The 22,646-nt window shown below is 49.1% G+C and overlaps 2 protein-coding genes across 7 annotated transcripts in view; one reads left to right on the forward strand and one right to left on the reverse strand.

Moving 5' to 3' along the window:
- Window positions 1–16,817, reverse strand: part of GPR146 (G protein-coupled receptor 146) — a 49,205-nt gene extending 32,388 nt beyond the window's left edge. Inside the window, exon 1 of the mRNA XM_029577031.1 lies at window positions 16,735–16,817. The gene's annotated coding sequence lies outside the window, so the exon portion shown is untranslated. The remainder of the gene's footprint in view (window positions 1–16,734) is intronic.
- Window positions 1–22,646, forward strand: part of C14H7orf50 (chromosome 14 C7orf50 homolog) — a 132,157-nt gene that overhangs the window by 84,211 nt on the left and 25,300 nt on the right. The window contains exon 1 of one of the 6 annotated variants that reach the window (XM_029577034.1): window positions 18,093–18,460. The exons of 4 other annotated variants lie outside the window; for them this stretch is intronic. In XM_029577034.1, the coding sequence (XP_029432894.1) occupies window positions 18,266–18,460 (195 nt within the window). In that variant the 5' untranslated portion in view covers window positions 18,093–18,265. Of the gene's footprint in view, window positions 1–18,092; window positions 18,461–19,393; window positions 19,595–22,646 lie in introns of those variants that run through there. One more of the 6 variants, XM_029577032.1, reaches the window with a different exon arrangement.

Below are 22,646 nucleotides of genomic sequence, written 5' to 3' on the forward strand. Positions count from 1 at the left end.
TCAGGGTGCATGGCAGACGTCCATTACTTCAACCATGTTGCAAAATAGATAAATAAATAAATAACAGGAGTCGGGTGGCACCTTTTATAGACTCCTGCATCTGAGGAAGTGGACTCTGTCCTCGAAAGCTCGTGCTTCACTAAATTGGTAAGCCTATAAGGTGCCACCCGACTCCTGTCGTGTTTGCTGCACCAGACTAACACGGCTCTCCCTCTGAAGATATTTCCCTGTTGAGTGGCCCGCCTTTAAAATCTTATAGCCTGATTCTTCCACTGACCCTCCCTGCCCTGTGGTGCTTACAGTGATTTTTTTTGTAGCTTCATAGCACGGGGTGTAGATCTTGCAGTGCTGGAGAATAAAGATGCTCCGCTTTCCTGCTGGTCACCAGAGGGAGGCAGGACTCTGCACTGCTGCTGGACGACCCGGCACATCTTTGTCTGCAGGGCCGAGTAACCCCAAACTGGACAGCATGCATGCTTTGCTGTCCGAGAGTACCGAGCTCTTGTTTGGAAGCAGCACTGTGCCGGGCAACGTAGATTTATTTATGTCAAAATGTAATAGTAGCCGTGTGAGAGGGAGATGCTCTCCCATCTCTCAGCGCATGCAGTGCATCTTTCACCAGCTGAGCTGAAGAGCTCACTTAGCTTCCATGCTGTTACATTTTCTCCAAGTCCAGGCCGACTGACGTGTTTATTTTGCTTCATTCTGCTCCAGCAAGTCTAGCTTTTAAAGCAGTCACACTATGAACATTTCAGGCAAAATATTTTCTTTGGAAAAGCAAATAAAAGATTAGTGCTACGGTACGATACTTTGTAAAAAGCTATTTTCTGTGGGGAATTTTTTTTTTTTTTAAACTTAGTCCTGGTGGTTCCCTGGGCTCCCCACACACACACACAAACTTTTTTTCCTGGCCCAGTGGGAACCGCTGCATCCTCAGTACCTACCTGGGCTGAAGAGGAAGTCTGTACTTCCCCCACCTCCTCTCCAAATAAAAAAAACACCAAAAAACTAGAATTCAGCCAAGACCTGTTAGCCTCTTCTTAAAAGCTTCTAAACTTCTGAAGCTTTGCTGCTCATCACGGAGATGAGCAGCTTTGGCCTGCCGCATGCAGATCCATTAACTCCTTCCAAACCCCCCTGGTATGTCCTGCCCAGGCCAGATTTTCAGGACATGCCAGGGGGGTAGGAGGAGGAGTTTGGTCACGGCGCGGGCCTCTGTGCAGATTGTAAACGTAGGCATCCCAGAAAGTCGGCTCCTCTTGCCTTAAGCAGCGCCCGTGCTGGGTCTGCGCTGAGCCAGAACCTCGAATCCCAGCATCCTGGCAGGGAAGGCAGCTTACAAACCAGGATTCTTGGTCCCCCAGGCCGTGGAGTTAAGTTCCACGACTCTTTTGAATCAAGGAACGGATGGAAATTACAGACACAGGTTCCTTATGTTAGATCCCACTCGCCGAGGTGTCGGCTTTGAAGGAGCGCGCTGAGAGCGGTCCCTGCTGCAACAGGATCTCGCCCAGCTAAGGCCGCGGCGCAGCCAGCCTCCATGTCTCCCCGTCTTCTAGAGGAGCATTCCCTCCCCACACCCTAGAGGTGGACTAATGACTCTGAACTCTACTAACGGAGGTGGCCATCGCTTGGCTGTGTGGATTTGCATTTGCCAAACACACAAGCCTGTGGGAAAAAAAAAAGAGGCTTTAAAAATTGCGGCTGGTGCATGACCTTGGGCCAAGTCACTTTACCCTCCAATGCCTCAGGTACAAAACTTAGATTGTGAGCCCTCTGGGGACAGGGAAATACCCACAGTACCGGAATGTAAACCGATGTGGTATCTCAGATCCAATGTCGGTATATAAAAATAAAATAAATAAATGTGTTTAAAGAGAGAGTTAAATCTCCTGCTCCGGCAGTTTCGGGCCAGCAGTGCAACTCCATTATCCCTCACTTTTCCATCTGAAATTTTGTAAACAAGCTTCTGGCCTTTTACTCTCGTTCTGAGCTGGGTCCGACACATGGGGCTCTCTGCAGGCACTGGTTCTGGATTCTAAACATTGCCTTGAAATCTGTCCACTTACCAACCCCCCCCCCCCCCCCAAAAAAAAATCCCAGCTTGCAAGCAGAAGACTGGAATGACTGTGACTGGAACGAGCCTTCCTTTTAATGTCTTGCACCGGGCACCTTTTCCCGCCTCTCGCCATGTCTAACGTTCGCTTGCACCTTAAAACCGGCGTCTGGCCTGGCGGAGGGGGCCCGCCTTTATCCCCAGGCTGGGTTGGGGATGCCGCAGGGGGAAATGAAGTTTCGGCCAGTGTGCAACGGCGATGCCTAGCGGTCAGCTTTAGGGGGCCGCGTGATCGCAGGGTTCCGAGAAGGGGCCCGGGCGTGTGGCCCCCGACAGGCCGGCTCTGCAGTGACTGGGTTAAGCGGGGGGGGGGGGGGGAACTCCCCAAGTCATGATGCCGTGACCCAACAGCGGCCGGTTCCGATCGAGCTGGAGGAAACTGCTGGGTCAGAAAAAAAAAAAAAGCATGCAAGTCAGGGTAATTTATTATTTTTAAATCATTTGCAGACTAGGTCTTCAGTAACCACTCACACATCCTCCGACCATCTCTGGCCAGAGGAAGCTTCGTCTCTCATGTTACTCTATCGCCGTGTACATGGCTTTTTGTTTTCTTGCAGTGCAGGCCACACTGAACCAGCTCAGCTGTTTATCTGTAGCGCTGGAAACCCTTTGCGGGAAAGGCAAGCTGTGCCGATTTCTGAGCTCACTTGTCAGTGGGAAGGGGGGGCCCATCAGGTTCTTGATATAAGTGAGCATGGAGCTGTGGCTTTAAAAGTGGAAGGCAACGAGTTATGATAGAAAGAGGCCCGAAACACAGTTTTCCACTGCCTGGTAGCGCTCTAGAAATAATGAGCAGGAATTTCTGCCTCTCGTGAGCCGTCTTGCATCTGGGCTCTGAAAGCCCTGGAATGTGATTAAGATTTCCTAGATGGCCCTCGGCAGCCATTCAGGCATCACTTTTGTTACGCACTCCTGCCGGCCTGGGCAGAGGATGGTTTAAATTACAGGAACCAGAGAGGACTCTTGGGCTCTGAACTGTAGCTGCGCTTGGAAAAGGAGACGCCCCCCCCCTCCTGCCATGCCCTAGATCGCAAACCCTCACCGGTCCATGTGGCCAGGTCATGATCCATAAAGCTTGTGTACAGGGGGCCAGCGACCTGTGCGCAGCGGCGGCTTTTGAAAAGGTGTCGCCGGCTGGCGCTCCTCTAGGGCGCCACCAGCTCTGTCCATGCCTGAAATGACAGCAGTTTCTAATCTAAATAAATATCCGTGGGAAAAATAAGCCAGATACTTCTTTTTAAACACCTTTTTTTCTTTTTAATTCCTGGATGGCAAAACAAAATGCTGTAGTGAAAAAAAAAAAATTCCTACCCTTGGCTCCCCAGCTGCTTCTGCGTAGAGTTCAGGTTCTCTCAGTCACCCAGCAATGCACTCACTCTGCAGTCTCCCTCCACCCCCATCTCCCTCCTGTGCTTCCCACCTCCTGAAACCCTGCCTCGTGCTCCTGCTCAGCCTAAAACCTCGCCTTTTTGAAGCTGTTCTTCACTGTTAGCGCCTGGTTCTCCTGATCCTAGCCTTGTGGCTTTTAAAGCTATTTCTTAAGAAAGAAAACTTGCCCGAATATTGGCCTTTTCTAGACTGTAAGGAGCAGTCTCGTGTGCGCATTTGTACAGGGGAGGCTATAGAAGTCATAGCTAGCAGTAGGAGTGAAATAACGTTCCCAGTGCAGCATTTGCTTGCAAGCAACATTTTACCAACCAGGAGAGCAAACTACCCCTCTTCCTGCCCGGCTCCGGTCCGCTGAGCCCTTTGGTTGCTGCTGTGCTCGCTTCCTGCCTTTTCTTTCCGGCTCTGGGGTGGGCAGGAAGCGAAGCGCACGCTGCTCGCCCAGAAATAGCAGTTCAGAGGAAAAGCGCAGGCCGCAACAATGCCCAGACCAGCGAGCACAGGGAGGGGGAAGTGACCCGCCGTGGCCTTTTCCGGTAAGCGGGGCTGGCTCCGCACTTCTCTAACGGATCTCCCTGCTCGGGGGGGGCGGTTTCTGCACACGGCCTGGCTGTTTGGACTTGTAGAATTGTTCTTTCAGCCCTCACACACGGCTTCAAAAAACAAAAATCCCCAAAAGTTCATACAAGAGACAGAAACTAAAACTCAGGCGGAAATTAAGGGGTTGAGGAGAGGTGAGCGTGATTATTATTTTTGGAGCCATATCTGAAATGATTTGAGCTGTTGCATCTGGTTTTTTGGGTTTTGTTTTTCTACACATGCAGCTCTGAGTGCAGTTCAGCCTTTGGTCCTGGCTTTGAATAATAACTGTTAAGTCCTCCTGACGAGGACCTCAGTACGGTACAGTTGTACTTCTATAACAAATACATCCCCCATCTCCCATCAGCGATGGCAGCGACACTGCTTTAATTAATGTTATAAAGGAGGCAGCAGCAGCGCTTGTGTGATGTGTGCGTCTAAAAATTAAAAGAATGTTTTACTAAATCTGCCCCACTGTTCCCATATTTAAAGTGTCACATCCCCACCGTAGCGGGACGCATCCCCAGGAATGTGCCCACAAATGAGGTTAAATATCTGGAGCCAAAAACGCAGCTCCTTAACCTATTCTGCCTCTGCCAGGAGCGCCAGGGCCTTTAAGATTGGAATAATGACATTTGATTGATAAACCCGATTTAAAGTTTTGGTGGTTTTTTTTCTTCTGATACACATTTCAGGCTGCTGCCAATTCACCAGCAAGTTTTAGTTGGCGCCTCTTGTCGGGTAACGTCTTGCTTGGGAGGGGGGCTGTTGGACGCATTCCGTTTTCATGTACAATTTTGACTTCCACTTTATGTAGGACAATCAGAAGCAGGGTGCGGTGGATACCGGCTATCAAACGTGGCATCTCCGTGAGGCGCGGGAGGTGTTCGGCACATCAAAAGGGCCCGCTTCCGCCCTGGGCCTATGGGGAAACTCCTTAAATAAACCGGGCCCCGGTGGCTTTGTGCATAGCCTCCGCCTGAACTCTTTCTGGCCCTGGGAATAATTGATACAGTACTGGGCGTCTTCAAAGTGCAACAAAAAAAAAAATCTTTTGTCTTGTAAAATCTCGCAGGCTGTGCTACAACCTGGCCTTCCGTGGGCAGCCAACGAGCGAGCACACAAGCGACAGGCCGGCTTTCTCTTGGATTCGCTCACCAAGCTCCCTAAAGCATCTCTCTGTCCCCCGGGCATTGAGGGCGGGTTGGCAACCTTTGCCTCTCCCGAGCAATGATGACCAAGCGAGTCGTGTCTTTTTGTTTTTGATTTCAGGACCGAAACTGAGGTATTAAACTTGTCAAGCTGTAAATGCTGTCGTTTTTTTTTTTCTTGGGGAGGGGGCAATGCATTGTAGCCTCAGGCAGTCACGTTTGCCGCCACCCTGTAGACTCTCTGTGCTGCCCTGAGCGCTTCTCCACGGTTTGCTGCGGCCGTCGGCTGTAATTTGTCTTGCTGGTTACAGTGATGGTTCGCTTTACCTCCCAGCATGATAGTTAGGAAAAGAAACCTGACAAAATTTACGCCGGTTAATGATGAGAAAAGCCAAATGGCAGCGGCACCTGCATCCTACCACGTCCCCCCGCCCCATGATGGATGATGTCCGTTCTTCCCCCTCCCTTCACTTTACTCAAAGGCTGGGGTTGCAACCTGGTCCCAGGCAGCTCTGGTATCTGCTTCTGCCAGCCTTGCTGCTCCTCACCATCTTGGGTTGTAAACAAGAACCACAAGGCATCGAGGTGGGAGGCTCTGGACTGGCAGCTTTGGCCAAGTTGAATAGTTATGAACATTGTTGGGGTGTTCAAGGCTTTATTGCAGTCCTTGTGCATAAGTGAAAGTTAACTACCTAGTCACAGGCGACGGCAGTGATCACATAGAACTGGACAAGACGGAAAAGAAAAAAATGTAAAAATGGAGATGCCTAGGGGCAGAGTTAAAGGGATGGATTCTATGGAGCACCGACAACACAGAAACTGAATGCACAGAGGCAGCTCACCGAACACCAGATTGGGTTTCCAACCCTAGTTAGATTTCCCTGGAGGAGTTTGGAATGATCATGGAAAGTGACGTGTCTGGATTATAGGGCACCGTGATGGCGGCTCGGGAATTTGCCAACATCTCTGATGTTTAGATGCAGCATCAAAGGTGGACATGGAAGAAACCAGATTGGTCCATCCTGCTGCTCGAGTCTCTGTTGCTTCGGTTTGTGCAAACATCGGGGTGGGGGATGTCAGCCCATTAAGCAACGGTGCACCAAGACCTGCTCTCTCCTGCCTTTTATCAAGAGCCTAAGAACCGCCATGCTGGGTCAGACCAAGGGACACTGAGCCCAGCAGCGGCCTGTGCAGCTCGCAAGTACCTGGCAGATCCCATAAAGTAGATCTAATTCCCGTCACTCGTTCCCAGGGAGAGCAGTGGCTTTCTCTAGTCTGCCTGGCTAATAATGGGTTGTGGACTTTTCCTCCCGGAACTTGTCCAAACCTCTCTTAAACCCCGCAATGCTCCTCACCCTGACCACGCCCTCTGGCAACAGATTCCACAGATGTGTTTTGAATCTGCAGGTTGTCGGTTTTATGTCATGTCCCCTTGTTTTTTAGTATTACTTGAAAGGATTGGAGGAATGGAGAGACTAAAAAGCCTGCAGACTGAAAAGGACAATGCCAAAATGCATTAGAAAAGAAGCAGGAAACCAGCCTGGACCAGCGGCTGCTCGGGATCGGGTGTTTCTCAAAGTGTTTTTAGGTCACAGTCTCTCCCCTCCCCCACCCCCGCCAAATGTCAAATTAGATTCAGTTACAAAAGGCCAAACATCTTGTGCGCCCCTCCTCCACCATCTGACCAGTGCCAGGACCCCCTCCCCTGCTCTAGGGGTAATTTTAAAACTGCCCATGCTGGTGGAAAGCCTGCCAGTATTTCTTACCTTGAATTGGGTAAAGATCAAAAAGATAGTTCATTTGAACTTTTTGGTAGGTGAGAGCACGGGATTTCTAGGAATACATTTACATTTTCATTTCTCATCTCAAGCGGAGAGGGTTATCAATAATTAGTATTTCTTACCTGCCAGCCTGCACATATTCGCAAAGTGAAAGTATTCAACTACCGCCCCTCCACCTGAAGACTACACCAGAAAAATTACCTGCACGCACTTACAGCGGATTAGTGAGAAAACTTGCACGCCTACGTACAAACCCATCCCCCTCCGGGAACTCTGCCCATGCAGAGAAGAGCTAGGCCCGCGCCTGTAGCGCAGGGAAGAGACCCTCGTGCTGCGCGTGGGTCCCTTGCACCGGATCCAGGTTAACCCCCCCCCACTAGCGTCAGGTGGGGAGGGGTCCTTTGCACAAGGAACAATTTATCCAAAGCTCTGAAGTCGGGAGCCAGCCCAGCAGTTTCCTTGTGTCCGATCTGAGGCTTCGGCTTTGCTTAGAGCCTCCGCACTTCCTGGGAGAGGGGTGCGCAAGATGGACCCCTCCCCGACTGTTTGCTGTCTTAGGTTCTTCACCTCAACCCAATTTACTGGCAAGCAGTCAAGAGGTTAAAAGGCCAATCAAATGCTGCCTTCAGCGTATTTTAACTGGCTGTGAGTTTGAGGGGAATACAACTCCCACCTCCAGGCATGGCTCGGGATCCGGCCTTTTGTTTTCCCAGCTGGCCCTCTAGTCCCGAGTTCCTGCGCTGACCTGGTCCCGCTGTGCCCACCTGTCCTCCCCTCAGCACAGGCCAAGCATTGTTGTGACCTGGCCCTTTCCTCCTCCTGCTTTGGCGCCAGGAGCCTTCGATTCCTCTCCCCCTCCCCCCTTTCCATCCCGGTCCTAGCAGCGGCAGGCCTTGGGCCGGTGGCCGTTTCACCAGTGCTGCTCCTGAAGCCCTTGCCATCTCGGGCCCTCAATCTGGCCACTGGGTGTTGCCAGCCCCGGGGCACGGGAGATCGGAGCTGGCTCCATGCCCAAATATTCTGATCGGGAAGCACAGGGGCGATCTCCAGGGGCTGGGATGCCACTGCTGCTGCTGCTTGAATTCATTGTCTCCTGCTCCAGTTCAGAAGGGGTTCCCAGCAGCCAGTTTTTTTGTTTGAGGGGGGGAGCATGTTAGAGAGCAAAAAAAAAAAAAAGGGTCGTTCTCGGCCTGCTAAAGAAGTGAAGCCGGTGCAATGTGCCAAACTTGGCTTGGCCTGGTTGTGGCTGCCAGTTCAGGAACGGTTTTTTGTTTTTTTTTGTAGAAAGCTGCAGGGCTGGAACAGCCGCAGCCATTGTGGATTTTAACAATAGCCTGGAGACGAAATAGCATCTGGGCAGGACAGCTCCCATGAGCCTGCCCCTGTGAAGCGGCAACACACACCAGAGTTGTGACTCCTCACTGAACAATTTTGACAGCATTTCGTGTCAGATGGTGCAGCCTTGTAGATCAGCATTTCATGTCAGATGTTCTGAATGTTCCAGGAGTATCTTTAACACCGAACATAAAAGAAAGCTCTACCCTTTAAAGCAAGATGTGACGTGCTGTCATTCGGATACTTATACGGTGCTGTAGCTTTGTTTTTAAGGAATGTAGTATCAAAGTACCTTTTTTTTTTGTATTGCTTTGAAGAAGGGCCCAGCTGACTTGCAATGCACAGCACTGCCGTGTAGGAGACTCCCCCCTGTTCAAATCCCAGCCCTGGCTTCTCATCCTTGGGTGGGTCGAGGCTAGGAGTGTGGTGGGGGCCCCCATCAGGGAGGGGAAACTCATCCATTGTGCAGCAACAATAATACCTGAGCCTGGCCAATAGAGTACATGTGGGGAACAGGATGGAGCGGTGATCTAAAAGGGCTTTGATGGTTGGGTTTTTAAAGAAAAAGGTGAAAAGAGGCTAACACCCCCCCTTAGACAAAAAAAATACTTTGAAAAGAAAACTTGTAGGTAAGGACTAATCCTGAACAGATCAGGTTGAGATGTTGAAGCTGTTTATCTGAAGGACGTTAGAAAGCCTGCACACAGCTGCCAAAATCCTTTGCACCAGAAACCACTTCTCTCCCTCGCAATCTGCAGCAGGTGTAGGCAACACCAGAATGCTACAAGCCGTTCGGGTTGTCAGGATGCCCACGATGAATTTGCATGAGAAGCATGTGCAGGCCATGGAGGCAGTGAATGCAAAAGCATCTCATGAATCTTCGGAACGGGTGTCTTGAAATCCTGACAGATTTGCGGTACCCTCTGGTCCTAGCCATTCTGCTGTAGGTCATAAAAGTATTTTTGATCCCCATCAGAACCTAATTTTTGGAAGCAGTGCATGATGCCAAGATATTGCAAGATACCGGTGCTATCAACAGGCAATCCCTTAAACCACAGTGGAGCAATCATTATACCTTCAAAAAAACATTCCTGGAAGGGGATTTATGGTATTTGGTAAGAAGAGGAGGATAAGATAAGGCCGTGTGCTTTCAGGTTCTCAGGAGCTGGCTTAATTAAAATGCATCTGCTCTTGTGCTTCCTGGGAACCATTCTTTGGCGGGCTGAGGGAATTGCTGGAGCCTAGAGCAAAGCCATTGTGGAAAAAAAAAAGACACTGGTGCCAAGCTTGGATGCCACAAGGGAACAAATTAGCCATTCCGCGTGAGTTATTGGAACACGCCATCCTGTTATCGGCTCTGCAGCTAGCCTCAGGCGCTCGCCGTTCACACCCGGAGTGGCACAGACTTCATTTCTAGTTTCTGCTTCAGCAGGACGAACCACGAGAGGCCCTGGAGTAAAAGAGCTCAAGGTCGCAGGATAAAAACGCTCTTTTTTTTATAAAATCAGGGCGCAGCGTTTTGACATCTGAATTACCAGAGAGAAAAATGCAAGGTGTACCTGCGAGGCTGACTTTGGATCTCTTATCTCCTCGTCATGAGCACCTCGGGCAGAGCCCAAAAAATTCCGGGGCCGAGCCCAGCGCAGAGCGAGCATAACAGCGCCCTGAGCTGAACACGCTTCAGTTGCAATCCTCTTCCACTGAAATTCCTAGGTTTCTTTGGGGCTTTTTTTTTTGTGTTTCTAGACTTATTTTAGATTACAAATCGTGCCTCTAAGTCTGTTTTGGTTTTTACATTTCCTTCGCAGACTCCACTGTTGTCGCACTGTTTGCGCTGCGCGGCTGTCTGAGACGCAGCCCGGCACAGCCCTAATCTGCTTTAGATTGTGGGGTTTTTTTTGGGGGGGAAGGGAGCCTTAGCCCCCCAAACTCTTCTCAGAAATGAGAGAAAATTCGGTACACGAGAGGGGAGGACGCTCAGTGATGGTAACTGTGTCAGCTGAATGACCTTGGAATTAAAGGATGGTTGGCCTGGAGTGCTGAGGCGCCTCATGTTTTGGCTGGAAAACTCAACAGTGTGAGTGGACAAAACTGCCCATCAACCCCCACACCTCTGTCCCATCCAGATAAAATGGAAAGGACCGTAGTAACGTCCTTTAGCCGTGCAAAAGGCAACCAGGCTACGTTTTAAAGTCTCCAGCACGTAGGTTTATAAACCGTGCAAAACCGCAGGTGCAACCTTAGAGGAGCATCAAGGGGGAGGGGAAGAGACTTCCAGCCTCCAAGGTCAAACACGAGACTGCATACTGGGTGGGCCAAAGGCTCTTCATCTACTATGTAAAAAAAACCCCAAACAAACAACCCAGCACACTATGGTGGCAGAGCTGCGCTCAGAATGCTATCAGCATTGGGGATGCTCTGGAGTCAGCAAAATAACGAATGAAATCGAAGGTCCCTACATCCAATATAATCCAGGCCTGGCCTAGCATTAGGCAGGATGAGGAGGCTGCCTCACCTTGCCACGAGACACCAACCCACAGGCCAGAGAGCCGCCCCATGCAGTGCCACGGGAAGGTGTCGTGGCAGTGGGGTTGCCACATCCCACCAGCAGAAAAGAACGAGAAAATCCGGTGAGGGGAGGGGTTTAAATGAGAGAGGAGGCAAGGTGAAGGGAAGGGGGGGGAAGGGAAAGGGAAGGTGAGTGAGTGAGGTGGGAGGGGAAAAGAGAGAGAGGAAGAATATATATATGGGGGGGAGGGATGTGAACAGGAGAAAGTGCAAGGCTATCTAGGACGCTACAGTTTTGGGAGAGGCACAGCAGTGGCAGGAGTGCAGTGACTGCGCCGCCTCGTTCTTTCCGCCTTTCAGGTCGATACTGTAAGACCGCGGGAGAGTGGACGAACGCCCGCTCTCCGCCGGTGCGTGCTATCCAGTATGCAAATTAGGCGACGCGGTGCAAACGAGGGAAAGGAGGCGCTAGGGACACTAGCGCGTCCCTAGCGCCTCCTTTTGGCCTGGAGCGGCGGCTGTCAGCGGGTTTGACAGCCGACGCTCAATTTTGCCGGCGTCAGTTCTCGAGCCCGCTGACAGCCACGGGCTCGGAAACCGGACGCCGGCAAAATTGAGCGTCCGGTTTTCGGCCCGACAGCCGCGGGCCAAATTCAAATTTATTTATTTTTTTTACTTTTTTTTACTTTTGGGGACCTCCGACTTAATATCGCTATGATATTAAGTCGGAGGGTGCACAGAAAAGCAGTTTTTACTGCTTTTCTGTGCACTTTCCTGGTGCCGGAAGAAATTAGCGCCGACCTTTGGGTCGGCGCTAATTTCTTAGAGTAAAATGTGCAGCTTGGCTGCACATTTTACTTACTGGATCCCGCGCGCATACCTAATAGCGCCCTCAACATGCATTTGCATGTTGAGGGCGCTATTAGGTGCCGTGGGTGGGCCGCGTGTTTTCCTCCCCTTACTGAATAAGGGGTAAGGGAAAACACGCGTCCAGAGCAGGCTGACAGTGCGCTCCGACGGAGCACACTTTACTGTATCGACCTGTTTGTGGGCCCAGAAGAGCAAGTGGTCATGTGGGCCTGTGCAGCTGGAAAGGAGGAGGTGCAATCATGGTCAGAAGAAAGGAGCAGCATCCGAAAAAGAAGTCCCGTCAGCTGTGTGGGCTGAAGGTGAAGGCTGCTGCCGCTTGGTGCGTTTCGGAGCGAGAGTGCGTGAGTGTCTGCTGTTTTATAAAATGTTTGATTACTGAATGATCTGTTAGTATTTTTTGTATATATTTATTAGTATGGTTTTAGTAATGTTATTGCTTGATTTTATTATTATTTTATGAAGAATGGTGATATTTGTTTTTTCATTGTTGCACTTATCTAGACTCTGGCTTCTTGCAGTTTCCAGTTCAGTTTTTGTCTGCACGTTTCTTTTTATGTTTTATGGCCACTTTATTCTATATGTTTGGTGAGGCTCTGTAATCTGCATGTGCACCCAAGGTAAGCTTTTTGCATAGTTTCTGTGAAGGGATCATACGGTAGCAGTTTATCTTCTTCTGTTTGTTAATAGCAGACCCGGTGGTGTGTTAGGGCCTGGTGTAACACTTGCAGTGTTGTTGTTACTGTTTCCATGCTTGGCAGTTAGTGCTGTTTTGGTAGGGGGAGTTTACTTAATTGTAATTGTTTACTCGTGGCTTTCTGAGGGCCAAGCCCACGCCCTATACGGATTCCAAAATGTCTTTTTTTTTTGCAGGATTTTCTGGTTGGCACCACGGCAGTGCATATAAAAATGATATACATTATGTTGTGGTATGCTCACCTCAGAAGAGTACACTTTGAATGTTGTTTCTCATGTAAAATCTATAATTTTTAAATTGTGGGTGCGAGGCCATAAGGTTCGCTACGCGTGTTGAGGAACGATGGGAGGCAGGTCTTGGGGTTTCTGGTAGTGGGGCCAGGGTTGCCAACTTTCTAGAAATATCACTGACTCTCTGCCTCTCCTCTGGCAACTGTAACCCCCCTTTATTTCCCTTTCTGCAGGATTTCAAATCACTGAGAGGGGACCCCCCCTCCCCTGACCCTTCCTGATTTGCCTGGTGCTGGGCCCGGCTAGTTGGCAGCTCTAGTGGTGATTCAGAAGGACAGGGAGGCCAGAATGACTTCATCAGTTCTGCCCTTATCTGCTCTGCCTTTCTTTGAAAAAGAGAAACTCAAGACCTACAATAACCCAAGAGGTCAAGCTGTGAAAACGTCAGGGTCTAGGTCAGGGGTGGGCAAGTCCGGTCCTCGAGGGCTGCAAACCAGTCGGGTTTTCAGGATACCCCTAATGAATATGCATGAAATAGATTTTGCATACAACTGAGGCAGTGTGTATGCAGGTCTCTCTCATGCATATTCATTAAGGATATCCTGAAAACCCGACTGGTTTGCAGCCCTCGAGGACCTGAATTGCCCACCCCTGGTCTAGGTGGAGCTTCACCTCCGTCAAAGGAGACCACGCAACCAGCTCTCCGGAATATTAATACGCCCTCGTCATTTAAAGGCAGTGAGAATAAGTACTGAAGAAACAGACTGGATCCATTCTTTGCACGAGAGGTGGGGTCAGAAACTTTGACACACAAATTTGAATTTCCAAACTGGGCCAGGACTTGTGTAAATCAAAGATGGAACGGCCAGGGATAGGAAACTAAGAGCAGGACTGAACAGTCCATTTTCCCCCCAATGTGGAGTTACTCCAGCTCTCTGCGCTGGATCCGGTGTTTCATGTATGCATTAATGATCTGGAAAAGGGAACAAATCTGCAGCTGAGACACAATCAATCATTCAATGTAGCTAAAACCCAGACAGGGAAGAACTGCAGGAGGACCGAGCCGCACTGGGGCTCCACAGGGCAGCGGGACGTTAGTGCAATGAAGTGGAAAGTGATTCACAGGGCGGAAAAGAATCCATTCTGGACAATACATCGAAAGCCTCAGACAGCCTGCCAGGCATTATTCAGAAAGGAATGGAGAATAAAAGGGAGAGCATCATCCTGCCTCTGTATACAGCTAGGATGAGACCATCTCTTGAGTATTGGGTGCGGTGCTGCTCGCCCCCATCACAGAAAACTTGAAACTAGAAACAGTGCAGAGAAGGGCAACAAAAAAAAAATTATAAAGGGGATGTGATGGCTCCCCTGTGAAGAAAATCTGAACAGGTTAGGGATCTTCAACTTGGAGAAGAATAGAGGTTTATAAAATCATGCGTCGGGTGCAACAGGTTAAGAGGGAACATTTATTTACCCTTTTAAATAAGAGGAGGAGACGTTCCATGAAATTAACTGGTAGAAAATTTTTTTAAAGTTTTTTTTCAGTCAGCACAGTCAAGTTGTGGAATATTTTGCCAGAGGTCATGGTCAAGGCTGGTAGTAGAGCTAGGTTTAAAAAAAAAAAAAAAAAAAAAAAAAACAAGTTTGGAGGAGTTTCTGGAAGATAGGTCCTTTCACAACTAATAGCGAGGTAAACTTTGCCATGGTCATCTCGAACTTCTGGGCTCTGCCACGTTCTTCCAAGAGCCCTCGATCGCCCCTATCAGCAGGCACGGATTGTGTCCACTGCTGCCGCGACCCCTAGCCCTGACTCACAGGTCGATCCAGTAAAGTTCAGTTGAAGATTTCTCGTCTGTAACGAGCTCGCTGCGCACAATTCGGACGCGTAAGGCAAACCAGCGATACAGTCTCCAGTTTTGCGCATCCGTAGTGCTTCTTAAAACAGACGCGTAAGCCTTCCCGCACCCGGCATGTAAATGAACGAATTAGCTGTATAATGAAGGAATTAGCTATTCCCCTTCAATACCGTAACGCGCGCTCAGGTTCTCTCATTAGTAACGCACTGTTTTGCCGCGGCCGTAACGTGTTAGTTTACCGCCTCCCCCTAGTAGGAGTTAGGACTGTGAGTCTAGTAACAAATCCATCGACACCGCTTAAGACACTCAAAAACAATAAAACACAATTTAAAAAAAAAGCGATACAGAGATGATCGAGAAAATGTAATGATGTGGGACACATAAAACCTGTCAGAAGAAAAAATAAAAATTTTTAAATACCTGTCGGAGGGCCGCGTGGGTCCAGGCGGCCGGCGTGGGTCCAGGCGGTGGGAGCCGGGTGGTCGCGTGTTAAATCTAGGCCGCGGGCGGGTGGGCGCCTGTTCCGGGCGGCAGCGGCAGCGGGGGGACACGCGTTAGTTCGAGACGGCCGGCGGGCGGTCGCGTGTTAAATCTAGGCCGGGTCCGCACAGGCGCACATTCACTACCGGTGGGGGCTGCCTCTCCCGGCAGCCCCCACCGGTAGTGAATGAATGAATGCGCGCCTGTGCGACCCCTGCGATTCAGCGCTCAAGGCAGTCACATGCCGTGACGTCACGCCTTGAGCGCCGAATTGCAGGGGTCGCACAGGCGCGCATTCATTCATTCACTGCCGGTGGGGGCTGCCGGGAGAGGCAGCCCCCACCGGCAGTGAATGAATTCATTCATCCAGGCGGAGGAGCCGGCTGCTTTCGCCACCGGCTCCTCCGCCTGGATGAATGAATGCGCGCCTGTGCGACCCCTGCAAGTCGGCGCTCAAGGCGTGACGTCACGGCATGTGACTGCCTTGAGCGCTGAATTGCAGGGGTCGCACAGGCGCACATTCACTGCCGGTGGGGGCTGCCGGGAGAGGCAGCCCCCACCGGCAGTGAATGTGCGCCTGTGCGGACCCGGCCTAGATTTAACACGCGACCACCCACCGCCCGCCGGCCGTCTCGAACTAACGCGTGTCCCCCCGCTGCCGCCGCCGCCTGGAACAGGCGCCCACCCGCCCGCGGCCTAGATTTAACACGCGACCACCGGCCCCCCCGGATCCCGCCGGCCGCCTGGACCCACGCGGCCCTCCGACAGGTATTTAAAAATTTTGATTTTTACACTTCCTGGTACCTGTCATTTCAAATGTCATTTGAAATGACAGGTACCAGCGCACCCAGGTTACTGTATAGGCGCTGTATTAAGCGCCTATACAGTAAAATGGGTTACCCGGCCATAACCCTTCCCTACCGCTTTAAAGCCGCGGCATGCATTTGCATGCGATTAGAGGAGAGTATCGGGGAGTTAGTGAAGAGAACTGTGCGTGCGGGGAGGAAGGGTGCGCCTGACACTACCGCACTGTTTTTACCGCGGCCTTACTGGATCGAGCCGTCAGTGCTATAGCAACTCATCAGAGCTGCGGGTCCACTCCCCAGCCCCCGACTACAGTGAAGCCCAGAGGGGCAGGACCTGGCCATCACTGACCTATGAGGATCGCCGCAGGAACTGAGATTCAGACTCACTAACCCGACCGTGCCCACTTTCAGCCGGCATAGTCCCCGCCCTAGGCAGTAAAAAACAAACTAAAAACTGAAGAGAGTTGTAAAATAGCCTGGGAGAGACCATGCAGCCCTGCCTCGGGGAGCTGCTGCTGCGGGCACATCTGTTTTGGATGCAGCCTGTCATGTAAAAAGTGAGGCACCGTACAGGAACCAGCCCGAGCAGATGCACCCTGTCATGTAAAAAGTGAGGCACCGTACAGGAACCAGCCCGAGCAGATGCACCCTGTCATGTAAAAAGTGAGGCACCGTACAGGAACCAGCCCGAGCAGATGCACCCTGTTAGAGAATTCGTTTTGGTTTATTTCCCCAAGATGCATTTGATTTGAAGCTGCGGTGTGCAAAGGTTTTTGTTTTTTTTTTTTCTTCCCCAATTCAAACAACGAGGAGGCCCTTTCTGCTCAGACCAGGCGACTGCCTCTGCAGGGGGTGCGGGGGCTGCACGCTGGCCCTGGGGCTTAAAAACAAAAAACAAACAGAGCCGCGCGCTTGCCAGACGGCCGGGCAGGGGGCACTTACCCAGGCAGCACCGTGCGATCGGGCCCTCAGCGCCCCGCATGCCATCTCGCGCTCCGCTCCGCGCCGCTGCACTTGTCCGGGGAGCCCCGGATCGCGTTTATTGGCGAGTTCAGAGGAGAGGGGAGGGGGAGGGAGGCGGCACGGAGTGGCAGGAGAAGCACAAGAACGTAAATAAAGCAACCGCCCCTCGCCCAGGGCTTTTAGCGATCGGTGGAGGCTGGCGAGCTGCTCTGCTTCCTGGCTCTCATTTACTCTCGGAGCCCCTTAGCGCGTTAAATCGAGCCACAGCAGTGGCGAATCCGAGCCGGCGGGGGCGGGTTGGGGGTGTTTGTAACTTCCGAGGGTTTAATGTAACGCGAGTCACATTTGGTTTTACTTTTTTTCGTGGATGTTTTTTTTTTTTCCTTGCAGTTTGCGTGCAAAGTTGCATTATGGAGGGTACGAGTAGTAAACAGTCCAGCGATGTAAACCCCCCCCCCCCCCCAAAAAAAAAAAAAAAAAACCCGCATCAATGGATCTGAAGGGCGACAGTGAGTGCCCGCAGAAAACTCCGGGCTTAGGGTCGCTTGGCAGGAAATACAAATGCCCTGGAACCTGCAAAAACCCAACTCGTCTCTACACATTCAAGAGTCCTTTTCATTTCCGTCTGACTTCTTCCAGAACGTGTTTGAGGTTTTGGGGGTTTTTTCCCTGCTTCACTTGAGATTCCAAAATCTTTTCCAAAGCAAGTTACTATTTCCTCCCAGGCTTTCTGCTGCCAAGTTGTAAGATCATAGGAACAAGTCAACTTTTATGAAAGTTACTTTTAAAGAGCTAAGGGGGAAGTATGACTTTTTTTTTTTTTTTAATTTCCAGAGCTAGATTTTTCGGTATTTTCCCATAAATCAGATTGAATATTTTGTTTAGCTGATGCATTTTGACCTAGGGAAGAGAAAGCCAGTCGGGAAATATATTAAATTAGTCCATTAAGGAACACTAGAAGCACCATCCCGGGCCAAACAAAGGGCCAGCCGGCCCAGCTGCCTGTCTCCAGCAGTAGTGACCAATCCAGGTCCCAAGGAACAGGTCCAATCCTCGCTCATCACCAGGGATAAGCAGTGGCTTTCCCAAGCCTACAAGGGTAATCGTTTTATGGGCTTTTCCTCCAGGAACTTATCCAAAACCTTTCTAAACCCAGCAATGCTAACTCTTTCATTGTTTTCTATGGCAAAAATAAATCCACAGTTTGTGGGCTGAGAGAACATTTTTTTTTCTCAGTTTGTCATAAATGTGCTACCTATTAAGCTTCATGGCATGTCCCCCTCGTCCTAGCACAGACCAGAAGGGTAAGTAACCTTTCCCTGTTTACCTGTTCCACCCCATAATCTCAGCCGGCTGTTCTCCAGGCCGAAGAGTCCTTACCTGTTCAACCTTTCTTCATAGGGGAAGCTGCTCCATTCCTTTATCATTTTGCTCACCCTTTTCTAGTTCCCTTTATCATTTTGGTCACCCTTTTCTAGTTCCACTATCACAATTGCACACACTACTCACCATGGATCGATACAGAAACATTATGATATTCTCTGTTTTATTTTTGCATTTGTTTCCTAATAATTGCTGGCATTCGATTTGCTTTTACCACCATCGCCGTGCACTGAGCCGAGGATTTCAAAGTATTCTCCACAGTGATGCCAAGATCTTTCTCCCGGGTGGTGATGACGAATGTGGAGCCCAGCAGCAGCAGCAGGTAACTATAGCTTGCATTAGTCTTCCCTACGTGCATCACATTGCACTTGTCTGCCTTCGATTTAATCTGCCATTTAAACACTCAACCCCCCTCTTGCAGTTTCTCACAATCCGCTCATGATCTAACAACTTTGAATCCTCACTCTTCATTCCCCTCTCCAGATCATTTATAAATGTGCTAAAAAGTACTGATCCCAGTACATATCCAGAGAAATGACCATTCAGTCCTACTTGTTTCTTATCTTTTACCAGTTTCCAGTCCACAATAGGTCATTGCCTGCTATCCCATAATTTTTAAATTTACTGATAAGTCTCTCCTGATGGACTATGATGAATGCCTTCTGAAAATCTTGCACTATCTCAACCAACTTGCCCTCATCTACATATGTGTTAACTTTCAAAAAAAATCTTAACAGATTTGTAAGGAAAGATGTCCCTTTGCTTAAATCCATGTTGGCTCTGCCCTGTTTAGCCTCAGCTTTACTGTTCCTTTTTACAAAGGGTTTCAGTTCCCTAATTAGTTATCTGTATTTTTAGATTAGACTGCTTGCTGTGGCTAAACCTTCCCGGATCCCTTTTCTGTAAAATATGTCTCAGAAAACATACAGGAAGACCTTTTTGGAATTTCACAGGCAATTTATCTTTTATTACTATTGAATCATAACAGCAAGCATATGTTTCATTATACGTAAATAATGTCTTCCTGGGGAGAAGGCAGCGTGCACTCTGATAGAGTCCTAGCCTTCTCCAAGTTCTCGGGTCTTCTGCACCCCCTTTATACACACGTTTTTCGCTGTACGACCCTTGGCACCAGGATACATATTTTTCTTTGTCCTGTCAACTACACAGTGCTCCCACCCTTGCACCCCTGTTGATTATTTTTATCATTTATTTCCAAAGTATGCATAGTTTCCTCTCTTTCATTGTACAAAAGGTACAAAAGTTCATAATGAATCATAACTTCGTGCATGTGTATATTTTATTACCTCTCTCCTTTACCTCCCCCCTCCCCAGCATCTGCCTCCCTCTATGGTATTCTCCCTTCTGTATCGTCAAAAATAGTCCATCGCTCACAGGGGCCTGCACATGTCCCCTGCCTTGCTACGCTTCCTCTGGTGCCTACTGGAAGGGAACAGTGAGTATTTACTTCCCTCTTTCTTGCGTCTCACATCCACAAATAGTTTCTTGCAAAAACCCAGCAGCACTGTAGAAGTGGGCCAGGGGCCATTTTTCCAAGTGTGTCCTGATGTATCTCCTCAGCCCCTAAGAAAATATCCCTGCCCCTTACAAGCGTGCAGGATGGTTCGAGTGCCCTCAGCATGACTGGGTCTCAGCAGATTCTGCTCGGTGATGTCAGAGAGGTTTTAGGGAGGAGCACCATTCCCCATCGGGAGGGGCAAAGTAGTAATATAAAAAAAACCCATGTTCCGACATGAGAGGGGGGGAGTCTTCTCGAGTGGATTGCTGAGAGTTGAGGAGTGAGGATTCCAAGAGTGGAGTGCCTGGGAGTCCAAAGAGAGAGAGAAGGAAGAAGATGTTTTTGTGTAGCATTTGGTGGACCAGTAGGGGCAGCCCATCTGAGAAAGTCACCCGAGTCAGACTGCTCTTAATACCATCAGCCCCCAAGAGTCCCAGCTGAGACAGAGATTACAGCTACCAAACCTGGGGTTGGAGGAGGGTACCTGTCCCAGAGAGCTGACCTGTCTGAGGCTTTGTTAGTTGCAGCAATGGGGCACGACCCTATGTGTACTATGAGTTTGGGCTTTCTGCTTTGCCATCAGTTTTTCTTCGGTAAAGACGTTAATTTGAACGGTCTGGAGTGAAGCGTGATCATTGGAGTGGGTCTGGCTGGCATGCAAGAAGAGCCCCAGTGAGTGAGTAGACCCTAAGGGCCTTGATAACTTATTTTTTCCCCTCTGTGTGGGCCCCCCGGAACGGTCATGGGGCCTTGGCCCTGCCCCTGTACCCAGAACGGGACAGGGGCTACTCTTGAAAACATTTTATTTTGAGTTTTTTGCCTCTCTGGCAAGCTTCTTTTCAAATTCTTTTGGTTGCCTTATTAATGTTTTGCATCCAACTTGACAGTAGGAATTCTTCATTTGCATCCACCTTCAGTGTTTGAAAGATGTCTTTTTGGCTTTCAGAGTCTTTCACCTCCCCACTTAACCATGCTGGCAATCATTTGGTGGTCTTTCTACCTTTTTTTTTAATGCATACAATACATTTAGTCCCCTTTTGGTTTTGTTTTTTTCTCGTTTTATCATAGTCTCCCTTTTTAAAGTTAAATGCTACTTCAATAAGTTTACTCCCTTTAGCAATTATTTTATATTTGATTACATTGTGATCACTTTTGCCAAGCAGCCCACCACTGTTGCATTTCATACCAGATCCTGCATTGCAGTAAGGATTAGATCTAATGTAGTCCCCCTCATCTCATCAATTCCAGGAACTTCATCTTCCATGCATATCCCGATGAGATGTTTACCTATTATCGCGTTTCCTGATATGAGAGCTTTTCTAATTTCTGTTGACATTTGATCATCTTGTCTCTCCATCCTGGCCAGGTAGAGAGTAGTAGACCCCCATTGCTATACTCTTTCCCCATCACACATGGAATTTCTATCCACAGAGATTCCACAGTGCATTTTGTCACCTGCAGGACTTTTAATGTGTTTGACCCTATGCTAATTTTAACATATAGTGCCACCCCTCCTCCATTTTGACCTAGCCTATCATTTTGATATCATTTGTATCCCCTGGTATCACAGGTATATAAATATTTATAGACACTGCCTATATATGTTGTTTCAGGTCATATTTTTGAAATCCACAGTGTATAAAAAGCAAATTTAAACAAACCCTAAAATCTTACAATAAATGAAACTGCAGTGGTGATATGTTATGGAAACTGAGATTACAGGATCCTTCAGACAAATTATTTGAAACATTCTGGGCAAAATGTCTGGAAAGAAATGAGGAGTAAATTGCATTCCCCAGTAGTGGCTGATGGATGATGAATATTGATTAAATATAACTCTGGCAGTGGTTCTGAAATGCATTCACTTGTGGCAGATACCAGAGATTCTTTCTATTTTCCACATGGGGGAGCAAGTTGAACATTGTGAATAAACCTCTCTACTTCTGTAACTTCTATTATTCAGCAATTCCTGGAAATTTCTAAAACTGAATGCGGTGCGCTCTAGAAGTGTATTTGATGTTTGCTCATGTGAAAGTTTTATGTGACGGGTATTAAGCCCACGCACGTGTGTGATGACTGGGAAAGGGCTGTGCTGTTCAGAACAAAAAGTGGATTGTAGCAGCAGCTCGGGGGGGGGGGGGACTCGTGCTGGATACATGTTTAAAACTCTGCTGAGATTCCTGCTGCTAAGGCCAGCAGGAGCTGGAAACTCTTCTTCAACCCTTGAGGAGGATGTCTGAGTATGCCTGAGGCAAGCGTTGCTCTTAGGGTATCCCCCTATGACATGACCATGTCGGAACGATGGTAGACAGCTCTGTACTAGGTCTGCTACCAAACACGCCAAGTTTAAAAAATATACATACTGTGTGTGTGTGTGTGTGTGTGTGTGTGTGTATGTAGGTTTTGATATTATGCAGAGTTTGTGTGGTTGTACTGATATTGTAAAAAAAAACCCACCATGATTCTCTGCAGATCGTGAACCTTTTTGTTAGACCATCATATGAATTGTACAAACCTTGTTGCATGTGAGCTTTGAGACTACATTTGTTCCTTCTTTAGATCCCATCTGGAAAAAAGGCCTCTGAAAGTTTGGGGGTGTCCCATCCAAAGAAAGTCCCTGTGCAGGCCCTGGAGCTCCATCCGAACAGAGCCCCCTCTGAAGGCCTTAGGTGCCACGTGAAGAATGTTCCTTTGAAAGCCGTTGGTCCCGTCTGGATAGGGGACCTCTGCGGTCTGAAAGAGTCGCGCACTTACAACATTTTTGTGATATTTAATTGTATCGCGGCCTGCTGGCAAAGCAGTTTTACTCGCAGTAGCGAAAGGCGGAGCATTTTCTGGTATTGCACGCTCCCAGCATATCTCATTCATGCGCATGCTTCTGGTCACGTGACAGCTTGTGAATGCCTTCCTGTTTAAACCTGGCTTCAAGCATTTTCTACTGCATCTTAAATCAAACATGAACAATTGATGCCAAGCCATGCTAATTATC

Source organism: Rhinatrema bivittatum, chromosome 14, assembly GCF_901001135.1.
Source record: "Rhinatrema bivittatum chromosome 14, aRhiBiv1.1, whole genome shotgun sequence".
NCBI lineage: Eukaryota > Metazoa > Chordata > Amphibia > Gymnophiona > Rhinatrematidae > Rhinatrema > Rhinatrema bivittatum.